General features: G+C 40.5%; 1 protein-coding gene across 1 annotated transcript; it reads left to right on the forward strand.

Moving 5' to 3' along the window:
- The first annotated feature begins 1,512 nt into the window (after positions 1 to 1,512).
- Positions 1,513 to 23,161, forward strand: LOC140740243 (intercellular adhesion molecule 4-like). The gene is made up of 5 exons (XM_073069344.1): positions 1,513 to 1,718; positions 9,196 to 9,471; positions 11,460 to 11,771; positions 21,421 to 21,696; positions 22,651 to 23,161. The coding sequence occupies exons 1-5, from the start codon at positions 1,670 to 1,672 to the stop codon at positions 22,743 to 22,745; spliced, it is 1,008 nt and encodes a 335-aa protein (XP_072925445.1). The 5' UTR covers positions 1,513 to 1,669; the 3' UTR covers positions 22,746 to 23,161.
- The last annotated feature ends 2,930 nt before the right edge of the window (positions 23,162 to 26,091 follow it).

The following is a 26,091-nucleotide window of genomic DNA, read 5'->3' on the forward strand; positions in this document are numbered from 1 at the left end:
TCCTGAACTCCAGGGAGTACAGCCCAAGAGCTGCCAGATGTTCCTCATATGGTAACCTTTTCATTCCTGGATTCATCTTCTCTGAACCCTCTCCAATGTCTGTATATCCTTTCTAAAATAAGGAGTCCAAAATTGCACACAATACTCCAAGTTTGGTCTCACGAATGCCTTATAGAGTCTCAACATCACATCCCTGCTCTTATATTCTATACCTCTAGAAATGAATGCCAACATTGCATTTGCCTTCTTCACCACTGACTCATCCTGGAGGTTAACCTTCAGGGTATCTTGCACAAGGACTCCCAAGTCCCTTTGCATCTCTGCATTTTGAATTCTTTCCCCATCTAAACAATAGTCTGCCTGTTTATTTCTTCCACCAAAGTGCTTGATCATACACTTTCCAGCATTGTATTTAATTTGCCACTTCTTTGCCCATTCCCCTAAACTATCTAAGTCTCTCTGCAGGCTCTCTGTTTCCTCAACACTACCTGCTCCTTCACCTGTCTTTGTATCATCGGCATATTTAGCCACAAATCCATTAATCCCATAGTCCAAATCATTGACATACATCGTAAAAAGCTGCGGTCCCAACGCCTGTAGAACTCCACTGGTAACCGGCAGCCAGCCAGAATCGGATCCCTTTATTCCCACTCTCTGTTTTCTGCCGATCAGCCAATGCTCCACCCACGCTTGTAACTTCTCTGTAATTCCATGGGCTCTTATCTTGCTAAGCAGCCTCATGTGTGGCACCTTGTCAAAGCCCTTCTGAAAATCCAAGTACATTATGTCTACTACATCTCCTTTGTCTACCCTGCATGTAATTTCCTCAAAGAATTGCAGTAGGTTTGTCAGGCAGGATTTTCCTTTCAGGAAACTGTGCTGACTTTGACCTATCTTGTCATGGGCCTCCAGGTATGTGTAATCTCATCCCTAACAATCGATTCCAACAACTTCCCAACCACTGATGTCAGGCAAACAGGTCTATAATTTCCGTTCTGCTGCCTCCCACCCTTCTTATATAGCGGAGAAACATTTCCAGTTTTCCAGTGGTGTGAGTGTGGAACGAGCTACCAGTGGCTGTTGTGGTTGCAGGTTCATTTGTAACATTGTAAAAGAAAATTGGGTAGACAGACGGATAAATGAGATATGGAGGGCCGTGGTCCAGGTGCACATCAATGGGCCTTGGCAGGTCAGTTCTGCATGGACTAGATGGGTCGAAATGCCTGTTTCTGCGCTGAAGAATTCTACAAACACGAGTGAAACCTGTAACATTGCACATTTTAAACCAAGTTCTCTTCTGCGCACTTTGAACATAACACGCTGTGCAAAAGTTGATTTTGGGAGGCGTGGATATGCAACCAATAAGGCCTGATCTCACTGAATATCCCGAACTCTCACGGTTCATTCACCCGTCGGTCCTGTTTGCTGACCATGAACCCAAGTTTTACTAGTCGATCGGTAGTTATGCAACAACTGTAGATGTAGGAATGTTAATAAAGATCCCTAGTCACGGCCCGAAGGGGAGCGGTCCGCGGAACCTCCCTCCCGGAAGCGCTGCCACCTCTTACATCGCTCGAAGCGCCAAGCAGATCAGTACTGGCTCTTCGCGTTGATTTCGGGACTTAAGTTAATAAATTCGTTCCAGGTTTTCGTTTGAGATTTGATTATTATGTATTTCAGGTCGATTTCCCTTGTCGCTTTCCTCTTCGTGGTAACAGGTAGGTAAATTGGTTTTAAATATGATCAATATGTTTGCACGGAGTCACGCAGCGTTAGAGAGTAACTGTACATACTAACTGTATATTTCGGATTGTGCGCTACTGAGCGGACATGGACCGTATCTCGTTTCCAATATCCTCGACAAAATTAATTTTGGCAAAAACATAAACTTTACGTTAACTTGAATTCCACTGAAGAATGGCGAGGAAGATAGAAATGAAAACTAGGCACCGAGCAAAATAGTTGCATGATTCAGGAATTCAATTTAAATTTAAGAATATATCTCATTATTTTACTCATTAGGTCAGAAGCATTTTCATTCCGTTTCTCAGTCCCTGGTCACTATTCTTTCAGTACTCTCTACACTCGATCACTGTTGTGCGCTGGGCTGAGTCTGACCGCGGGTCCGGTTTTGGCTCAGTTTACAACTCCGTATCTTTGCGTAAAACTGCAATAGCCACCAAGGTGCACACAGCCCGAGTTCCTATACTTCCTTCCGATATAACAGTCTGACCAGTCACCATAACGCGCCTGATGCAAGGTCTCCACTGGAAACGCGTCAGTTCCTTTTCCCGACACAAAAGCGATCGACCCGCTAAGTTTGTCCAGCGGATCGTTTGTTCCAGGTTCCCGCATCTGCAATCACCGGAGTCTCTATGTGACCATTCTGCTCTGGCACGACACCAAATCCCTCACAAATTCCCTTCCCGGAGTCCCCCAAGGGCTTTGGAGCAGCTGGAAGAAACATTTTTTTAAAAATTCAACTCCTGGAAATCTGAAATGAAGAAAGGTTTTCAACCAGAAATGTTAACTTTATTTTTCCTTCCCGGGTGCTTCCTGGTCTACTGGGTGTTTCCAGCATTTTCTGTTTCATTTCAGATGGAAGAGGCTGCCGGCAGCTTTTTCTCCCCCAATTTCTTAACCAACACCACCACCCAAAGGTGCCACACCAATCACAAAAAAGGACATGGGAGCTGGTGCGTGGGATTACCAACGCTGGTACATTCCCCACCTGGGTACACGTCATTCTGACCGGGAGATACACCCTGGCCACTTCATTAGGTAACTCCTGTACCCAATAAAGTGGTCACTGAGTGAATGTCTGTGGTCTTCAGCTGCTGTAGTCCACCTACTTTAAGGTTTGACAAGTTGTGCGTTCAGAGATGCTCTACTGCACACCACTGTTGTAACACGTAGTTATTTGAGTTATTGTTGCCTTCCTGTCAGCTTGAACCAGTGTCGACATTCTCCTGTGATCTTTCTCGCTAAAAAGGCATTTTTCACACAGAACTGTCACATATGATTTTTTTTGTTGTTTTTGACACCATTCTCTGTAAACTCTATAGATTGTTATGTGTGAAAATTCCAGGAGATTGGCAGTTCCTGAAATACTCAAGTCACCCCATCCAGCACCAATAATCATTCCATGTTCAAAGCCATTTAGATCACATTTCTTATCCATTCTGATGTTTGGTCTGAAGAACAACTGATCCTCTTGACCACGTCCACATGATTTTATGTTTTGAGTTGCTGCCACATGATCGGCTGATTAGATGTTTGCATTAATCAGCAGCTGTACGGGTTTATCTAATAAAGTTGGCCACTGAGTGTTTTCTGCCATTCCTTCATGATCACTGGGTATAAATCCTGGAACCCTTCCCCTACCTTCACCTGAAGAGCAGAGGCAGTTGAAGAAAACAGCTCAGGGGATATTGGGCATGGTCTGTAGTTGAATCATAAACAAGAGAAAACCTGCCGCTGCTGGAAATCAAAGTAATACACTCCAAATGCTGGAGGAACTCAGCAGACCAGGCAGCATCTATGGAAAAGAATAAACAGTCGATACTTTGGGCCAAGACTGTTCATCAGATGGTAGTTACCTGAAACAGCTCTGTCACAATATAGAAAAAACAAATAACTTCCTTCCCCTTTTGATGTGAAAAATACTCAGAGTTTCTCGTTGTGGCTCTTCAGAAAATCAATTTCCCTGTCCAACATTTAGATCTATGGTCCGTTTTGAGAGGTAGCCTTGACCTTCAGACACAAGAGGTCATTTTAAATTGTTAAGACCTTAGGTCAAAGGAGCAGAAGTCGGCCATTCGGCCCATCGAGTCTGCTCCGCCATTTCATCATGAGCTGATCCAATCGCCCCTTTAGTCCCATTCCCCCACCTTCTCATCATAACCTTTGATGCCCTGACTACTCAGATACCTATCAATCTCTGCCTTAAATACACCCAATGACCCGGCCTCCACTGCCGCCTGTGGCAACAAATTCCACAGATTCACCACCCTCTGGCTAAAAATTTTTTTTCGCATCTCTGTTCTGAATGGGCACCCTGCAATCCTCAAGTCATATCCTCTCGTACTAGACTCTCCCACCATGGGAAACAACTTTGCCAAATCCACTCTGTCCATGCCTTTCAACATTCAAAATGTTTCTATGAGGTCCCCCCTCATTCTTCTAAACTCCAAGGAGTACAGTCCAAGAGCAGTGAAATGTTCCTCATATATTAACCCTCTCATTCTCGGAATCATTCTAGTGAATCTTCTCTGAACTCGCTCCAACGTCAGCACATCCTTTCTTAAATAAGGAGCCCAAAACTGCACACAGTATTCCAAGTGAGGTCTTACCAGTGCCTTATAGAGCCTCAACATCACATCCCTGCTCCTATACTCTATTCCTCTAGAAATGAATGCCAACATTGCATTTGCCTTCTTCACCACCGACTCAACCTGGAGGTTAACCTTAAGGATATCCTGCACAAGAACTCCCAAGTCCCGTTGCATCTCAGAACTTTGAATTCTCTCCCCATTTAAATAATAGTCTGCCCGTTTATTTCTTCTACCAAAGTGCATGACCATACATTTTCTGACATTGTAATTCATTTGCCACTACTTTGCCCATTCCCCCAATCTATCCAAGTCTCTCTGCAGACTCTCTGTTTCCTCAGCACTACTGGCCCCTCCACCTATCTTTGTATCATCAGAAAACTTAGCCACAATGCCATCTATTCCATAATCCAAATCATTGATATACAACGTAAAAAGAAGCAGCCTGAACACGGACCCCTGCGGTACACCTCTGGTAACCGGCAGCCAACCAAAATGGGATCCCTTTATTCCCACTCTCTGTTTCCTGCCAATCAACCAACGCTCTATCCAGTAAATTTCCCATAATTCCATGGGCTCTTATCTTGTTTAGCAGCCTCATGTGCGGCACCTTGTCAAAGGCCTTCTGAAAATTCAAATACACAGCATCCACTACATCTCCCTTGTCTGGCCTACTTGTAATTTCCTCAAGAAATTGCACTAGGTTTGTCAGGCAGGATTTTCCTTTAAGGAAACCATGCTGAGATCTGCCTATCTTGTCATATGCCTCCAGGTACTCCGCAACCTCATCCTTGACAATCGACTCCAACAACTTCCCAACCACCGATGTCAAGCTAACAGGTCTATGATTTCCTTTTTGCTTCATTGCCCCCTTCTTAAATAGTGGAGTGACATTTGCAATCTTCCAGTCCTCCGGAACCAGGCCAGAATCTATCGACTTTTGAAAGATCATTGCTAATGCCTCCACAATCTCCACTGCTACTTCCTTCAGAAAACCAGGGTGCATTCCGTCTGGTCCAGGAGATTTATCTACCCTTAGACTATTCAGCTTCCTGAGTACTTTCTCTGTCATAATTGTGACTGTGCATATTTCTATTCCCTGACACCCTTGAATGTCTGTTATATTGCTGAAGTCTTCCTCAGTGAAGACTGATGTAAAATACTCGTTCAGTTCCTCCGCCATCTCCTTATTTCCCATTACAATTTCTCCAGCATCATCTTCTATCAGTCCTATATCTACTCTCACCTGTCTTTTACTCTTTATATACTTGAAAAAGCTTTCAGTATCGTCTTTGATATTATTTGCTAGCTTCCTATCATAGTTAATCTTTTCCCTCTTAATGACCCTCTTAGTTTCCTTTTGTAAGCTTTTAAAAACTTCCCAATCCTCTGTCTTCCCACTAAGTTTTGCTTCCTTGTATGCCCTCTGCTTTGCTTTTACTTTGGCTTTGACTTCTCTTGTCAGCCACGGTTGCATCCTTTTTCCATTCGAAAATTTCATCTTCTTTGGAATATATCTGTCTTGCACCTTCCTCACTTCTCGCATAAACTCCAGCCACTGCTGCTCTGCCATCCTTCCTGCTAGTGTCCCTTTCCAGTCAACTTTGGCAAGTTCCTCTCTCATGCCACTGTAATTTCTTTTACTGCACTGAAATACTGACACATCGGATTTCAGCTTCTCTTTCTCAAATTTCACAGTGAACTCAATCATGTTGTGATCACTGCCTCCTAAGGGCTCCTTCACTTCCATCTCTCTAATTACCTCTGGTTCATTACACAATACCCAATCCGGTATAGACGATCCCCTAGTGGGCTCAACAACAAGCTGTTCTAAAAAGCCATCTCGTGGACATTCTACAAATTCTCTCTCTTGAGATCCAGTGCCGACCTGATTTTCCCAATCCACTCGCATGTTAAAATCCCCTACAATTATCATAACACTACCCTTCTGGCAAGCCTTTTCTATTTCCTGTTGTAATTTGTAGTCCACATAACTGCAGTTATTTGGAGACCTGTAGATAACTGCTATCAGGGTCCTTTTACCCCTGCGATTTCTTAGCTCAACCCATAAAGATTCTATACCTTCCGCTCCTATGTCAACACTTTCTAATGAGTTAATATAATTTCTTACCATTAAAGCCACGCCACCCCCTCTATCTACCTGCCTATCCTTCTGATACACCATGTATCCTTGGACGTTCAGCTCACAGAGACATGCATCCTTTAGCCACATCTCAGTGATGGCCACAATATCATACCTGCCAATCTGTAACTGTACAACAAGATCATCCACCTTATTCCTTATGCTGCGTGCATTTAAGTATAACACCTTAAGTCCAGTATTTGGTACGTTTGGCATTGATTGCACTGCAACTTCATTGCACTACAGCTCATCCCAATGGCTGCAAATTTGCTCCATTACCTGTCCTTCCTGACATCCTTACTGCTCACTACCTTAGATCTATTTCTGTTTTTTCCTCTCCTCCGCTCCATCATTCCAGTTCCCATCCCCCTGCCAAATTAGTTTAAACCCTCCCTTACAGCTCTATTAAACCTACCTGCCAGGATATTGGTCCTCCTAGGATTCAAGTAACCCATCCTTTTTGTACAGGTCACACCTGCCCCAAAAGAGGTCCCAATGATCCAGAAACTTGAATCCCTGCCCCCACACATTTATCCTCCACCTCATTTCAGTCCTACTCTCGTTTAAGAGCAAATAATTGGCTTCATCATAGAAGATGGATAGTTATGGGGCTTTTCTGACTGGAGGACTGTGCCCATTGGTGTTCTATCACTCCAGGGATCTGTTGTTTGTAATATAAATTAATAACTTGGATGAGCATGTGGATGGTCTGATCAGTAAGTTTGCAGAAAAATTGACGGAGTACTGGAGAGTAAGGCACATTGTCAAAGGGACAATGGCAGGAGTTACAGGAGATCAGCTGGAAATTTAGGCAGATAAGTGTGAGGAGATGCATTTTTGGACGTCAAATACTAGAGAAAAGTATACAATAAATGGCAAGACACTTGAGAGTATTGATGTACAGAGGGATCTTGGGGTGGATGACCATTGCTCTGTGAAAGTGGAAAGGGCAGTAAAGACAGTGTGAAGTGTGCTCACCTTCACTGGTGGGAACACCGAGCATGAACGTTGACAGGTACGTTCCAGCTGTACAAGACATTGGTTCGGCTATATTTGGAATATTTGTGTAGCTCTGGTCACCTCATTGAAAAAGGATGTAGAAGATTTGAATAGGTGCATAAGAGATTCATCAGAATGTTGTCTGGATTGTGGTGTATTATCTACAAGGAGAGGCAAGAGCATCAGATGCTGAGAGGCGACATGATAGAGGGCATGGATAGGGTAGAGAGTCATGTTCCTCCCAGGTTGGAAATGTCATAGTTTTAAGGTGACGGAAGGTTTAAGTTGCCCATGCAGAAGATTCATTTGGATTTTGCCAGACCATTCGTGGGTACAAATTTCTAGGCAGTGGTCGATGCAGCTACGAAGTGGCCAGATGTGTTTCCAATGGCCTCCACTGCAGCTTTGCACACTGTTGATGTGCTGAGAAGCCTCTTCTCAAGACTGCTGTTCCAGAATAATTAGTCAGTGACAATGGAGCACAGTTTGTTGTGGATCAGTTTTTCAGTCATTCCTGAAAATGAATGGAATAAGACATATTACACCTGCACCATACCAACCAGCTACAAATGGTTTAGTGTAAAGTTTTGTCTATAATCTCAAGAACGCTCTGTGAGCAATGTCATCAGAACACAGTACACTGAATCAAAACCTCGGTAATTCTCTCTTTGCATATCACAATGCAGCACAGTTCAAAAGCAACAACTCACCAGCTCTGCTCTCCTGGGACGTCCCTTGTGCTCACGCTTGGATTTCCTCAATCCCAGTCTCAGAAGGAGTACGCAGGATAAGCAGCGGGGACAAACTTCTAGACAATGAAGATAACATCTGATGCCATCTGGCAAGGACACATCGATCGGTTGAGGAGACCCGGTCCATTGTTACAGAAGAGAGGTGGCCAGAGCTCTCAGAACCACTTCTTACAGTCCCAGAGTCGAGTCTTACAACCACCTCAGAGGAGACAACACCTTATATTCCTTCTGGGTAGCCTGCAACTTGATGGCATGTACATTGATTCCTCAGGAAATTGCAACCCCCTCCTTCACCATTTTCCTTGCCTATTTCTCTCTTTTGCCTTATCTCCATACCTGCCCACCAGCTCCCTCTAGTGCTCCTCCCCCTTCCCCTTCTTCCATGGCCTTCATTCCTCTCCTATCAAATTCCTCCATCCTCAGCCCTTTATTTCTTTCACTACTCAGTTCCTTACTTCACCCCTCACCATCTCCCGGTTTCACCTATCACCTACCACCTTATACTTCTTCCTCCCCTCCCTCCATCATTTACACTGACTTCTCATCTTCTTTTCCCAGTCCAGATGAAGGGTCTCGGCCGGAAGTATTGACTGGTCACTCTCTTGCATAAATGCTACCCGGCCTGCTGAATTCTTTCAGCATTTTTGTGTGTGTGTTCACCGGAAACTGAAAGAGTTTCACCGCCACAAGGTTCACATGCCAAGGAGAGTGAACCTACTCCCCCCACCGTCAGGAAAAATTTTATTCCACAACAGTAAGAAATCTTTCATAATTTAAAATTTCCTCTGTTGTGGATGTCTACATGGTAGTTGTATTAGATAATATGCTGTATATTATTTTATCTATCTATATATATATAATAACCAGAGAGCAATACATTACATGTTTGAACTGAGATGCAGATACAAAGATCCAAACTGCACCCACGACTACACTAAATGTTTTCCATTTCCCTGTGTGTCTCTGGCAGATAAACTGAATGGATTTGAGGTTTTGGTCAATACAAGCCATCAAGCGGTGGAATTCGGGAAGTCCCTGGAGGTGACCTGCAGTACAACGTGTAACAGTGCATCGATAATTATGGAATATAGACCAGGGTTAAATCCCATCAGAACTCCCGGTGATAAGTGGATTACAGACCGATTACCGAGTGTCCAGAGTTGGGATCTGACATTGCCCTGTACTGTAATCTGTCCATCTGCAAAACCTACAGTGAAGGAGGACAAACGGGTGGTCCCAGTGTACAGTAAGTGAAATCTCTTGTTCTGAACACATCCCATAGCAGAGTACAACAGGATGAAAGGAAGCAAAATGGAACTATGTATCATTTCAAAATGTTACACAGAAAGATGTTGTCATGTATCAGGTGAGGTACAGAACGGCCTGCTGGGAAATGGATTTACACTTCACTCCCCCACAATGAGTTCACAGTCTGAAAGGGGTTTAGATATTGACATTGGACTGTGATAATTCTACAGAAATGGAGAAAGGAAGTTCAGAGAGTCTTAAATCAGGGAACGTATGTTGCTATTTCACAGTCCAAAGTGTTGGGCCAGTGAAGGAACTGGACTTGCTTCACCTGAAGTATGGAATGTAGCAGATGATTAACCTCGTTTATGTCTCACTATCTGGGAGACTCATTGGGTAGTCCATTTCCCCAAGATGTTTGTGGGTGGCATGGTATTGCAGTGGTTAGCACAACACTTTACATGTACAGGTGACCCAGGTTCAATTCCTGTCACTGCCTGTAAGGAGTTTGTACATTCTCCCTGTGACCATTTGGGATTCCTTTGGGTGCCTCCAACATCACAAAGACGGTACTGGTTGGTAGGCAAATTGTCCTCTGATTAAATCAGGGGACTGCTGGGCAGCCTGGCTCAAAGCAAGGCCTATTCCATGCTGGATCCGAATAAGGAAGTAAGTAAGCAAATAGTTAAGTAAATATATAAATAGAATGATTGATTACAAACTTGATTATTCTAAGCTCGCCTGACGTGTTAGTCTACTGAGGAAGCATTCTCAGAGGTAAGAGAGATCAGAAGAGAAGAGTACTTCTGTTATAAAGTGTTTACCTGGGACCGTCAATGACCTGCACTGTTGATTTTGTGATTGTTTTTATTGATCAATCTGGATCTCCAGCTTGCATATATGTGGTAACTATCATTGCATGTTTATTTGTTATTGGTCTGATCTACTACTTTTGGAAGAAAACAACCCAGCTAACAGCAGAAACCAAGCCCAACAATAATGCAAAACTCTCACTGGACATCCACAAGCATCTTCTTTAAAGAAAATTAAATCTGGAAGATAACGTACTGTCAACTACAACAATTGAGACAAGATTTAAATTGAAAACGGTAAAACAGATAAATTCCAGACCGATATTCCAATGATATTATTGAGCTGCTGAATACAGTGCTGCAACTTAATCACACTCTACCATCTCATTCCTTGAATGCTCTGCATCCAGGCCATTACACCGATTCTCACAAACATTGTGTAGTCACTTGACTGCTGGTATCAGCACTGAAAATCACCGAGCTCCCAACTTCCCCATTCACCAGCTGAACTGATCGAAAATCAAACTGAACGAAGGACTATCGACCAGAATTCATACCAGTTTTCTGTTCCACAGATACAAAGTGCTGGAGGAACACAGCAGGTCAGGAAATTAATAATTAATGGAAACAGACGCGAAACAGGAGTCAATAAAGTTTGATTACCCCCTTATCCAAAATTAGAAAATCTGAAAACTTCCGAAAACCATTTATTTATTTATTTGTTCGTTTTTGAATTCTGACATGACATTACAAATGGAAAACTCCACAAGACGCTGTGAAAGTTCCCAGGCAATGCACAGGAGTCTGTGCTTCACGGGGAGTTCTGAGAAGTGACCTCATGTGTAATGAAGGATGGAAAAACACTGCATAAAGTGAAAAATGAAGCTCTCAATCATCTCGAAAAAGTGGATTCATCAGTGTCAGTGAACACGTGCTGCTTGATAGTATGCTGATCTTGAAACAAGCAAAGATATATCATGTCAAACTGAAATTGAAGGGATTTCTGAATATTCAGTGAGGTAATTACAGAGATTTTTAAAAAGGCACAACATTATATTTTTAAAGAGTTAAAATTTTAAAGACAAAGCATCTGCAGATTTTCTTGTGTTTGACACAAGTATAATCTAGATTTGGAATCTGAATGAATTTTGTTAACATGATTCTCCTTTAACAGATCGAAATTTAAGCGTTGTTCCACCTCCTGAAGTGCTGGAAGTTAACAAACCATATCAGCTGGAGTGCACTGGCCCGAAGGTCTATCCAAAGAACAGACTCCTACTCACCTGGCTCAGAGGGAGTGAGGTTGTTCAACGTAATTCCACAGAGGACCCAGGTTTCCCGGAAGATGGTCCATTGAAGAATGTCCTGAATTTCATTGCAAGTAGTTCAGACAATGGAATGGTGTACACCTGCTTGGCAGAGTTGATCTTGGACTCTAAAACGACCACACGGATCGCAAATGCCTCTGTGACCCTGCAAGCGCACTGTGAGTTCTATTTTGAAATTGAACTGCCCCCATCACCCTTCCACATTGGTTAAGAATTGACAAAAATAAGCAATGAGTGGCCCTGTTTCAAATGCTTTCACATTTCTTGTTTTATCCGTTCAGCAAACTTGTTTATCTTGAACTGAGACTGAAAGTTTACAACTTCAGGGAATCATGCAAGTGGAAGAGATTATTTGGCTGCAGATCACTGAAACAATTCCAAACTCCTGCAAATTCGGCACTTTTACCCGATACTTCCGTGTCCCTCTTGGTGGTCAGTGCAGGTGGTGGGTAATAGACAGAGTCATAGAAAAGCACAGACCATCTTGTCTGTGTGGAACCATTTAATCTACCTCCTCCCATCAATCTGCATCAGCTGCTTAGCCCTCCATACCCCTACCAGCCAGATACCTATCGTAACTTCTTTTAAATGTTGAAATCGCGCTCACATGCACCACTTGATTGGCAGCTCATTCCACATTCCACTGACATAGCCAACTTCTGTTACCCATTTCTGATTTCCCTTACGGCACTGCTAAGCTTCCCTCGTGAACTAATGCCGTCGGTCTGGTGAAGGTGATTGTGCAAAGCTTTTGGTGACTCAGTAACCGGTGAACAACTGGAATAAACAGTATTTCCACGTCAGGGAGCAAACACCAAATGACTGTGTTGGCTTTGTTCTGCTCTTTGTGGGTGGAGCATACCCGGACAGCTTTCCACATTGTGCTCCTGTAACTCACTGAAACATTTTGTCTCGAGGTTTCCTGTCACCTGGCCAGCCTGTTAACAAAGGTCAACATAACTCTGTCCTTCGTAGGTTCCCTTTTGAGCCCCAAGTTTCCCTGTTCTGTGACAACTGGTTTTGCAACGTCACAAACTAGAGGAACACATCTCATTTTCATTTTTCAATCTTTTTATTGATTTTCAGTAAAAGAAAATACAAATCAGAGAAGTTTAGCAAACAGATAATACAAAAGACATATAAACAGCAGTAAAGAATCATATATTGTCAAAATCAGATAGATATAATATTACGCTGTTATATATACAATGTAATCAAAAAACCACAATGCCTCTTAACAAATCGTGAAAGAAAAGATAGGAAAATTTTATTTAATAAAAGAGAAAAAAAACCACTAAACTAAATTGGAACAAAAAAAAGAAAAGAAAATAAAAGAAATGAAAGATTGGGCAGTCCATTTGAGGATAAAATCAGAAGAAAAAGAAAGAGAGAAAACATCCTTCCAGTCACCTCCGAACCTTCATGGATAAGGATCTTCCCTAAAAAGAATAAAGAAAAATAAATAAATAAATAAATAAATCATATTAAAATATTGAATAAAGGGTCACCAGACTTGCTCAAAATTAAAAGATGTATCAAAAGTCTGGCTTCTAATTTTCTCCAAGCTTAGACATGACATAATGGAGGAGAGCTAATAAAAAAACAGTAGGCGGATTAGAATCTTTCCAGTATAACTAGATAGCTCTCCTAGCCTGTAAAGTTGAAAAGGCTATCACATGTTGAGCAGAAGCAGATACTCTACCTACTTCCTCTGGAATAATCCCAAAAATTGCCGTAAGTGAATTGGTTTGAACATCCACATCTATAACTTTAGATAGTATTCTAAACACATCCCTCCAAAAATTATTTAAGCCTACATAGGACCAAAACATATGAGTTAGAGTAGCCACCTCTGCATTACATCTGTCACAAATAGGGCTTCTATTAGGAAAAATATGTGCCAATTTATCTTTGGACATATGGGCCCTATGTACTGTGGTGTGCACAGATGGATGAATTATTAACTAGATAATAAACTTTACTCCATTGATCATCTGAAAGTGAATGTTGAAGTTCTATTTCCCAAATGCGTTGAACCCTATCATTAGGTAACATGCGAGCATTCATTAACTGTTAATCATTTTTGAAATGGTTTAAGCTGAAAAATAGCATAAGCCAAATTTGCAAAGTAGGCCAAGGGATAATTTGCTAGAAAGTCACGTTAAAAAATTCCTAACCTGTAAGTATTTTTAAAAATGTGTATTAGAAATGTCATATCTATCCATTAACTGTGAAAAAGGCATTAAACAATCCTGTAAAAACAAATCTGAAAAGGTTCTTATTACCTTAGTTTTCCATAGTAAAAAGCCTTATCCAGAGTTGATGGTTTGAAAAAAATTAGAATAAATATTACCAGAGAGTAAAAAATTATTTAATTCAAAAAATCCACGAAACTGAAACCAGATTTTTAAAGTATGTTTAACGATAGGGTTGAGAGCTTGTCTACCTATTCTGGAGATCAAAAAAAGAAGGGGAGCTCCTAATAAAGAAGCTAAAGAAAACCCTGTTACCAAATTTTCCTCCAAATGTAACTATGGAGGGCAATCCTGGTTATCTATATCATAAATCCAAAAAGTAATATAAGGAATATTAATTGCCCAATAATAAAATCTAAAGTTTGGTAAGACCAGTCCTCCATCTTTTTTTGATTTTTGCAATAAAAGTTTATTCACTCTAGAGCGTTTGTTATTCCAAACATAAGACAAAATCATAGAATCTATTTTATCAAAAAATGTTTTTGGACCAAAAGAGGGAACTGCTTGAAATATATATAAAAATTTTGGTAAAATAACCATTTTTATAGCATTAATTTGACCTATCAATGATATCGACATAAGCAACCATTTAGTAAGTGCTTGTTGAGTATATTCAATTAGAGGGGAGAAATTATACTTTTATAGATCTTTAATATTTTTAGTAATTTTAATACCAAGGTAAGTGAAATGGTTTTTAGCAATATTAAAAGGTATTTGATCATAATAATCAGAATAATTATTAATAGGAAATAAATCACTTTTATGTAAATTAAGTTTATATCCAGAGAAAATACTAAATTCTGTAAATATAGATAGCATAAAAGGAATAGATTTCCTAGGGTTTGAAATGTAAACTAATAAATCATCTGCATATAACAAAACCTTATGTAATTTATCCCCTCTCTTAATACCCTGCACAGAATTAGAATCCCTAAGAGCAATAGCAAGTGGTTCGAAAACCAAACTAAATAATAAAGGATTAAGAGGACAACCTTGACGGCTTCCTCTATATAATCTAAAATAAGGAAACTTTTGATTATTAGTTACATCTGCAGCCACCGGGGCATGGTAAATCAATTTAATCCAGGAAATAAATCCCGGGCCAAAATTAAACCTCTTCAAAATAAATAAGGCCACGCCGCCCTATCAAAGGCTTTCTCTGCATCCAGATATACAATACATTCAGATTCTTTGACTGAGGGGGAATAAATGATATTTAACAGTCTTCGAATATTAAAATATGAGTACCTATTTTTAATAAATCCTGTTTGATCATTTGAGATAACATTAGGCAAAGTATTTTCAAGTCAATTAGCTAGAGAGAACTTTAAATTATTAGTCTATTAAGTCTATTAGGTAGAGAGAATTTTAAAATCTACATTCAATAAAGAAATAGGACTATAGTGTAACCCCCTGGGTCGCCTCAGGCTCGTGCAGCTCGTTCTCGTCTAGGGGGAGCAGCCTTCGGCCCCGCCAAACTGGGTAATCAGCTGGTGTGGATGCTGTGTGATTTCCCCGCCTCGCCCAAAAACAGACAGTACACCATATGCGATTAAATGAGTACAATTTATAAAGGTTACTATAACTAAGTGATTAATAACGATACAGTATATCTGAAGGAAAAAAATAAAGGCGCCAAACTTATCAAAGTCCAAACCACTTCGTGCACAACCGTTGGAGCTCAATTACTGAAGTCTTCTGGCCACCATTCGATCCCCTCCGAACTCCTCGACTCGCAGCCCAGGACCATCTGAAGTGGTCAGCCAAGCACATCTAGCTTTATCTCCTCTCCTCAGAGTACCTCCTGGCCTTGGACCCCCGCTTGGGGTCCGTTCCTCGCCCAGTTTACAGCATCGCATCCTCTCTCTCTCAACCCCTCGCACCGATCTCGCCAAAAGCCCGCCAACAATAGCTCACAGACTCAGAAGAAAGAACAACATTAATCCCAATTGGTTTACAAAGGAATACAATTCTCGTTATCAGTAAATTTTAACCCAAACAAGCTTCCAGCACTCTCTCGCAACAAAGCATTCCTACTTTTAACAAAACAAAGAAGCCATTTTCGAATACATACACAGTAACAAAGAAAAAGAAGAAATCCCCTTTACAATAGGATACACATTCCAGTGGGTCTTTTCCTTTTTTCGGAATCAATGAAATTAATGCCTCATAAAAAGTGTTTGGAAGGTTGCCAGAGGATATAGAATCGGTAAACGTTTGATGAAGATGTGGTATAAGCATTTCATGAAAAGTCTTGGAAAAGTCTACTGTATAACCATCAGGTCCCGGAGCTTTCCCTAATTGCATAGAGGATGTAGCCTTGGCTATCTCCTCTTGTTTAATAGGTGCATCTAATATATCAACTTCTTGAGTTGAAATTTGAGGTATATTAAACCTTTGCAAAAATCTATTCATAGTAATAGTATTATCAGAGAATTCAGATTTATAAAGATTAGAATAGAAATCCATAAATAACTTATTAATTTCATAAGGATCTAAAGTTTCAATTCTATCTGGTCTATGAATTTTTAAAATCTGTCTTCTGACCATCCCAGCCTTAACTGTCCCACCAAAAGCTTAGCAGATTTTTCCCCATGTATATAAAATAAACTTTTGGATTTAAAAATTTGCTTTTCAATGGGAAAAGTCAGAAGCAAATCATACTGTGATTGAAGTTCGACCCTTTATTTATATAGGTCCTCAGTAGGTTTAACTGAATACGCTTTGTCTATCTCTTTAATTTTATTAATAAGCACTGACAATTCCGCTTTAGTTTTCTTTCTCAAAGCTGCTGAATATGAGATTATCTGTCCCCTAAGAAAAGATTTCAACGTGTCACATATAACCAGGTTTGACATTCCTTCAGTTGTATTAAATTCAAAAAATATAGAAATTTGCTCCTTAATAAAACTAACAAAAGCTGGATCATATAACAATACGGGATTCAGTCTCCACTGTGACATTTTCAAAAAGCTATCTGAAAGCTTCAGGGTTAACTTTAAAGGCGCGTGATCTGACGGCGCAATGATGTCATATGCACACTCAACAACGGAGTATTACAAACGTGTGTCTAAAAAAAAGTAATCACTTCAAGAATACTTATGATGAACGTGTGAGAAAAAAGATAAATCTTTATCGTTGGGGTGATTATATCTCCAGATATCAACCAGGACATATTCTAATAAAAAATAATTAATACAGGCCGTCACTTTATTAGGAAGCGATGGATTGGTTGATGACCTGTCAATCGCCGAATTTAAACAACATTTAAAGTCACCACCCATGACCAACTTATATTCATTCAAATTCAGCAACTCAGAAAAAAGTTTCTTAAAAAAAATCAGAATTATCTACAGGAGGTGCATATACACACACCTGAGCTACCTTTTGCTCACATAATAAACCAGTAACAATTAAGTATCTACCAATCGAATCAGTAATAGTATTAAAGTGTACAAAAGGGATTTTGGGGCTAAGAAAGTAGCTCTGAAGTAGCCTCTAATTTTATTATCTGACAGCGAATGGTACAAAGGTCCTTTCCAAAATTGGAAAAATCTGTCCTCACCCTGTTGCCGTATATGATTTTCTTGCACAAAAATAATACCTGCGTTAAGTGTTTGTAATTTCTTAAAAATCTTTTTACGCTTAATGGGGTGGTTCACACCGTTCCAATTCCAAGATATTATATTAATTTTATTAACATCCATGTTTAAAATTGAATTTAATATTATATAAAAGAAATGTTACGCAAGCACAGATTAAACCAAAAGACACGGACACAACCAGGAGTGACGTACTTACGAGAAAAAAAAAATCCATCAAAAGAACTGCCTGATCAAGAAAGAAACCTGCTCTACTAGCCCCCTCACCCCTCCCAAAAGGTGAGAAATCCAATGACCAATAGGCTGGCCACATGCTAAACTAATAACCCTTGACCCTATTCTCCATTTTGCAGCTACGTATATTAAGTTAAAGCAAAAATACCACGCAAAATACCTATAATAAAAAGCACAAACAAAGTTCAACCACTACAATGCTATGTCTAACAATAATAAAAAACATAATCGGCAACAGCCATCTTAAAATCAGCTGAAGTATCTTAATCACATATTCAAAAAAGAATAAATCCGAGCAAATAATATTACAAACAATGTTCTTTCTCTCGGAAAAAAAGAATAAATGAGTATATATATAACAGACCTAAAACTCTCTTAGTATTGAAACAAATAAAAGAATTTAAAAGATTTATACACGACAGGTCCTGTATGGACCATTAGAGTATAATACTATAAAAGTTCCATACAAAACAGTTATGTATATACTAATTATTAATAGGTTAAAAAAAGTTTAATCAGCCACGTCCCATACCAGAGACTAAAAAAAAAGTATAGAATAAACTTAACTCAGAAATCCATAAACATCTCATACAACAAAATACTTCAGAATTATCTATTGAGTAATCGGGTTAACTTTAAGATTTTATTCAATAGGCTGAACTTTAAGATTTTTAATGTACTCCCATCCCTCCTGGGGAGAGTAGATTCTCAGTGACTGACACTTTTCAGGAAAGATCATCAGCCTTGCTGGGTAGCAAAGGGAGGGGTATAAATCTAATTTATACATTTCCCTCATGACTTCTTGGTATTTCCTTCTTTCGGCAGAGATTTCAGGAGGATAGTCTTTGACTGTACGAATTTCTGCCGATTTAAAGATTAACTTTCACTTTTTTCTGGCTTCCTTGGTTGTATAATAATGCAGAGAAAGTACAATTGGTCGAGGATGTAATTCGGATGAACGCCGAGAAAATGGAATTCTATGGACTCTGTCAATTAAAGGGCTAGCTTCCCGGGTCTCACTAAAAAGTGAGTACTACATATCTGAGAAGAATTTTAACAGATCGCCAGCTTCAGTATTTTCAGGCAGTCCTAAAATACGCAAATTCCTCCGACGCCCTCTACTATCTAAATCAACCATTTTTTTCTTCGTTTTAGGTAGTTCCGAGGTAATTTCATTGATTTTCTTTTCCATCGAAGATATCTTCATTCCTTGATCTTTAATAGTTTGCTTGAATAGATCATGTTCATTCTCAATTCGGGTTGTAGTCTGCTGAAGTGTTTGAAGCTGAAAGTCCAGATTTTTCAGAGAATCTTGAACCGTAGAGATAGCTTTTTCAAACTTCCTGTTTGAGCCCGTCAGCTTATCAATCTTGGTTTTAAGCCACCCGAATTCCGACTTCATGTCTTGTATTGAAGAAAATATTCCTGCTGAAGTAACAAGTTGCTCCGCCTTCTTGGTTTCTTCCATTTGTTCCGTTTCAGGAAAAGTCTTGCCGCTTCTCAGTTCAATACCAGAACGACTTTTTTCGGCCATTGTAATTAAATCGTAAATCCTTCAGTCGAAGTAATAAATCATCAAAGCTAAAAGGGATCTGTCAGCGGGATATAGAGTATATAAAAAAGGGAGCCGCTAAGAATGCGACTTACTCCATACGCTGCAAAATGGCAAATCCAAGATTCTCATGTTGTCACTCATCTCAGACATGTGCCCTCGTGTTCAAAGTTCAAAGTAAATTTACTGTCAGAGTTCATACACGTCACCACATAGAACCCTGAGGTTCATTTGCCTCTGGGCATCCTCAGCAAATCCACAGAATAGTAACTAGAACAGGATCAATGAGAGATCAGAAGGCAATAAACCACAAATACAAATTGAAATAAATAGCAATAAATAACCGGAAAATGAGATAACCAAGTTCAAGGTCAATGTAGTATTCTGCACTGAGTGTATTCTGCCATTCATTCAATATCACTGGGTATGAATCCTGGAACTCGGACCCCCACCTTCACCTGAAGAGCCAAGGCAGTTCAAGAAAGCAGATCAGGGGATACTGGGCATGGTCTGTAGTTGAATCACAAAGAAGAGAAAATTTGCAGATATATTGCAGAATATTTGCAGTATAAGAACCCTGGCATCACTACCACTGGTTGCCAGTTTGTTGGTCTATTCCCATGTGATAACCTCGTTTCCTGACCGCTTAGAACTGTTAGTACTAAGTTCAGCTCCAGTTTCAAGATATTCCATGAAAACCTCATCTCCCTGTCAAGACTCGATATCAGAGCTCTGGGTCAAGATTCCTCCTGTTTGATGTTCTACATTCACACCTGCGCAAGCATCCCAACTCAATCCCCATGCCTTTGTCCTGCACTTGGGTTCTCCTCAGTCACTCCGTGTAACAGAAGGAGTACGCAGGACAAGCAGATGAGGCAAACGGTGGGCTCCTCAAACAAGGAGGCTCAATGTTTCACTCCTCGACAAGCAGTCCTGCTGAGGGACTACAGTGATGATCAAAAGAGGGTAATTGGAAATTATAGAATTGGACCATTTCTACACAATGGAGATAACATCTGATGCCATCTGGCAAGGACACATCGATCGGTTGAGGAGACCCAGTCCATTGTTACACAAGAAAGGTGGCCAGAGCTGTCAGAACAACTTCTTACAGTCCCAGAGTCGAGACTTACAACCACCACGGAGGAGACAACACATTATATTCCCTCTGGGTAGCCTGCAACCTGATGGCATGAAAGTTGATTTCTTAGGAAATTGCAACCCCCTCCTTCACCATTCTCCTTGCCTGTTTCCCTCTTTTGCCTCATCTCCGTACCTGCCTACCAGCTCCCTCTAGTGCTCCTCCTCCTTCCCCTTCTTCCATGGCCTTCATTCCTCTCGATCAAATTCCCCCTTCCTCAGCCCTTTATTTCTTTCACTACTCAGTTCCTTACTTCACCCCTCGCCATTTCCCGGTTTCACCTATCACCTACCACCTTATACTTCTTCCTCCCCTCCCTCCATCTTTTTACACTGATTCTCATCTTCTTTTCCCAGTCCAGATGAAGGGTCTCGGCCGGAAGTATTGACTGGTCACTCTTTTCCATAAATGCTGCCCAGCTTGCTGAATTCTTCCAGCATTTGTGTGTGTGTGTTCCCCGGAAACTGAAAGAGTTTCACCAACAAAAGATTCACATGCCAAGGAGAGTGAATGTACTCCCCCCTCCCTTGTCAGGAAAATGTTATTCCACAACTGTAAGAAGTCCTTCATAATTTAAAATTTCCTCTGTTGTGGATGTCTACATGATAGTTGTATTAGATAATATGCTGCATATTATTTTATTTGTATATATATATATAATACCTAGAGAGCAATACATTACATGTTTGAACTGAGATGCATTCTAGATTGAGTTGGAGTTTTTAGCTAAGCAGGGACGGGTGTAGTGGTTTGAATATTTCAGTAATATTTGTTTAAGCATTCTTTGTTTGTTTACATAATTCATTCTGGTTCTATGTAAGAAGTTTGTGAATGACACACGTCATTATGTCACTGGAACATGTGAATGCCCCATGAAAGGAAAATGAAACGGAAAACTCGGGACTCAGTCTGGTGAATCTCCTCTTCACTGCCTTCACTGTACATCCACCATCAGGTACAGAGATCAAAACTGTACCCACGAATACACTAAATGTTTTCCATTTCCCTGTGTGTCTCTGGCAGATAAACTGAATGGATTTGAAGTTTTGGTCAATACAAGCCGTCAAGCGGTGGAATTCGGGGAGTCCCTGGAAGTGACCTGCGGTACAACGTGTAACAACCCATCGATCATTGTGGAATATAGACCAGGATTAAATCCCCACAGAACTCACGGTGATAAGTGGATTACAGACCGATTTCCGAGTGTCCAGAAATGGGATTTCACAGTGCCCTGTACTGTAATCTGTGTATCTGCAGGAAAACAAGTGAAGGAGGACAAACGGGTGGTCCCAGTGTACAGTAAGTGATATCTCTTGTTCTGAACACATCCCATAGCAGAGTACAACAGGATGAAAGGAAGTAAAATGGAACTATGTATCATTTGAAAACGTTACACAGAAAAATGCTGTCGTGTATCAGGGGAGATAGAGAATGGCCTGCTGGGAAATGGATTTACACTTCACTCCCCCACAATGAGTTCACAGTCTGAAAGGGGGTTTGATATTGACATTGGACTGTGATAATTCTACAGAAATGGAGAAAGGAAGTTCAGAGAGTCTCAGATCAGGGAAGGTATGTTGCTATTTCACAGTCCAAAGTGTTGGGCCAGTGAAGGAACTGGACTTGCTTCACCTGAAGTATGGAAAGTAGCAGATGATTAACCTCGTTTATATCTGACTATCTGGGAGCTCATTGGGTAGTCCATTTCCCCAAGATGTTTGTGGGCGGCATGGTAGTGTAGTGGTTAGCTCAACACTTTACATGTACAGGTGACCCAGGTTCAATTCCCATCACTGCCTGTAAGGAGTTTGTATATTCTCCCTGTGACCATTTGGGATTCCTTTGGGTGCCTCCAACATCGCAAAGACGTACTGGTTGGTAGGCAAATTGTCCTCTGATTAAATCAGGGGACTGCTGGGCAGCCTGGCTCGAAGCAAGGCCTATTCCGTGCTGGATCCGAATAAGGAAGTAAGTAAGCAAATAGTTAAGTAAATATATAAATAGACAGATTGATTGATTACATATTTGATCATTAGAAGCTAGCCTGACGTGTTAGTCTACTGAGGAAGCATTCTCAGAGGTAAGAGTGATCAGAAGAGAAGAGTACTTCTGTTATAAAGTGTTTACCTGGGACCTTCAATGACCTGTACTATTGATTTTGTGATTGGTCTTATTGATCAATCTGGATCTCCAGCTTGGATATATGTGGTAACTATCTTTGCATGTTTGTTTGTTATTGGTCTGATCTACTAGTTTTGGAAGAACCCAACTTACAGCAGAAACCAAGCCCAACAATAATGCAGAACTCTCACTGGACATCCACAAGCATCTTCTTTAAAGAAAATTAAATCTGGAAGATAACGTACTGTCATCTACAACAATTGAGACAAAATTTAAATTGAAAATGGTAAAACAGATAAATTCCAGACCGATATTCCAACGATATTATTGAGCTGCTGAATACAGTGCTGCAACTTAATCACACTCTACCATCTCATTCCTTGAATGCTCTGCATCCGGGCCATTACACCGATTCTCACAAACATTGTGTAGTCACTGGACTGCTGGTATCAGCACTGAAAATCACCGAGCTCCCAACTTCCCCATTCACCAGCTGAACTGAACGAAGATCAAACTGAACGAAGGACTATCGACCAGAATTCATACCAGTTTTCTGTTCCACAGACACAAAGTGCTGGAAGAACACAGCAGGTCAGGAAATTAATAATTAATGGAAACAGACACGAAACAGGAGTCAATAAAGTTTGATTACCCCCTTATCCAAAATTACAAAATCTGAAAACTTCCAAAATCCAATTATTTATTTATTTATTTGTTTGTTTTTGAATGCTGACATAACATCGCAAATGGAAAACTCCACAAGACGCTGTGAAGGCTCCCAAGCAATGCACAGGTATCTGTGCTTCACGGGGAGTTCTGAGAAGTGACCTCATGTGTAATGAAGGATGGAAAAACACTGCATAAAGTGAAAAATGAAGCTCTCAATCATCTCGAAAAAGTGGATTCATCAGTGTCAGTGAACACGTGCTGCTTGATGGTATGCTGATCTTGAAACTAGCAAAGATATATCATGTCAAACTGAAATTGAAGGGATTTCTAAATATTCAGTGGGGTGATTACAGGGATTTAAGAAGAGACACAGCAGTATTTTTAAAGAGTTAAAATTTTAAAGCTAAAGCATCTGCTGATCACAAAATGGCAGAAAAACTCAATTGTTAAGTTTGCCGAGGTGGTCGTTAATGAAAATCTAACACCAGAAAAAGTTTGCAAAGGTGATTTTTTATATATCTTACATAAAACCTAAAACGAGCACAACACAAATACAGTGTACTGTAAACTTTTCATCAAGCCACGGCACCATGGGTGGAGACTGAAAGCCCGTCGTTGATTGTTATTGTTCAACAGCTGATTCAGGTATTCTCCCAATGCTGCTGTGTTACACTGCACACATTATATTAATAGTATGGAATAATTCTTAGTGTTAAGTACATATGTGTGATGAACATTTTTAAGACAAAGACTGCACTCATAAATTCAAAGTTGGAAATGTTGCCATTCCCAAGCTATCTCATTATATATTCCAAAATCCAAATTCCAAACTCCTAAACACTTGTGACCCCAAGCATTTCGGATAAGGGGTGGTCAACCAGTACTTCGTATTGTTGAGCAATTTTCCAGAGAGAAGGATATTCCGCTCACCAACATTCCTGCCTGTGCAGCAGATGAGAGAACATCAATGACAGGGAACTTGCCTGGGATTATTACTTTTACAAAAAATTCCTGTTACTAACATATTTACCATTCATTGTATAATTCACAGACAACATCTTGTCACAAAACACCTAAGTGATTGGCTGCACAAATCATTAAATGCTGTCACAGGTATCACAGTAGTAAATAACATCAAGCCTCATTCTCTCAATTCTCGACTAGTTTAAGAGCTTTGTATTGAGAATGATGAACAGTTTGAACGCTTGCTGTTACACACAGAAGTCTCATGGCTCTCAAAAGGAGCCTCCTGAGATGCTTTTATGCATTTACTGAAACCATGATAAAATGGTTTGAAGCCTTGACTGCTTCATTTAGTAATCAACTCAAGAATATTCGGCATCACATTGTTTATTTGTCAGAATGACAGTATTAGCAAAGTTCTATGAAATCGGTCTTCAATGACAAGGAAATGATATGAATCTTATCAAAGTCAAATCAGTTGTCTCAACATTTCTGTCCAAGTCACGACCTTTTCCAATTTCTGAGCCTCTGAGTTGGAAGAGAAAGGAAGAATACCAGACAATCTTCAAGCATACAGTACCCACCTGGGTGAGCTGTAAAAAGAATTGTCAGAGATTTCAGGATCTTCCGTCAATCCAAATTCCAGATTGGGAAATTAATCCATTCCTGAACACCTGAAATGAGCAATTAACTGGAAAGATGGAGGAAGAACTGATGACACTACAAAATGACTTTTAGGTGAAGCATCATATTTAGTGGACATTGTTTCAGTGCAGTTGCCTATCTTCTTTCAAAGCAATGAAGCAGACTGCAAATGACTGAACGCAGAGATCTGAGGCTCCTTCTGAGTGACATTCTGCCTGATGTTGAGAAGCTGATGTCACTGCACATTAATGGATCCCTCATGGATAGAGTTGGCAGCATCGAGTTTCTGGGAGTGCACATAATGGACTGTTTCACCTGGTCCCTCAACACCACTTATTTGGACAGGAATGTACAGCAGCATCTCCATTTCCTGAGAAGACTAGGGCAAGCAAGGCTTTCCATTTCCCACCACCCCACCCAGTCCCTCCGGCCCATGCTGACAATTTTTACAGGAACACTATTGAGAGTGTCCTGACCAGCTGCATATCTCTCCGGTACGGGAATTGCAACGCGTCTGACCACAAGTCCATACAAAGGATGTAAGGACTGCTGAAAGGAACATTAAGGTCTCTCTTCCACCCATGGGAGATATTTAACAGGAGTATCGTGTGTGCAGGGCCCTTAGCATTGTCAATGATCCCTGCCATCTGTCCAACGGTCTCTTTGATCCCCTACCATCAGACAGGAGGTACCGTAGCATTAAAACAGCGATTGTTAGGATGGGAGACAGTTTCTTCCCCCAGGCCGTATGATTACTGAACTCCCTGCCATGACCCAGGCCTCATCAGGTATGAAGCACCAGTAGCATTATACTGTTCACATTTTAACTTGTGTTGTAAATGCACCTTGTTAATTGTGGTAATATTACTTTGTGTTGTGTGTGAGTTTACTGTGTGTGTGCTGTGTTGTGCACCTTGCTCTGGAGGGATGTTGGTTTCTTTGGTGGTATATATGTGTATGGGTAAATAACTACTGTATATACAAGGGGTGATTGGTAAGTTTGTGGCCTAAGGTGGAAGGAGTCAATTTTAGAAAACCTAGCACATTTATTTTCCAACACAGTCCCCTCCTACATTTACACACTTAGTCCAGCGGTCGTGGAACATATGGATCCCTTCTTTGTAGAAGTCGATGTCTTGGACCTCCAGAAGTGGTCCACAGCAGGGGTGATTGATAAGTGCATGGCCCAAGGTAGAAGGAGATGAGTTATTAACTTCAAAATTTCTGCATAATTACTCTTAAGAGTTGAATTGCATGTGCATATAGTAAGAGCTGTATAAGACATCTTCTACCTTA

This window comes from Hemitrygon akajei, chromosome 16 (genome assembly GCF_048418815.1).
Source record: "Hemitrygon akajei chromosome 16, sHemAka1.3, whole genome shotgun sequence".
In the NCBI taxonomy this organism is placed as follows: domain Eukaryota; kingdom Metazoa; phylum Chordata; class Chondrichthyes; order Myliobatiformes; family Dasyatidae; genus Hemitrygon; species Hemitrygon akajei.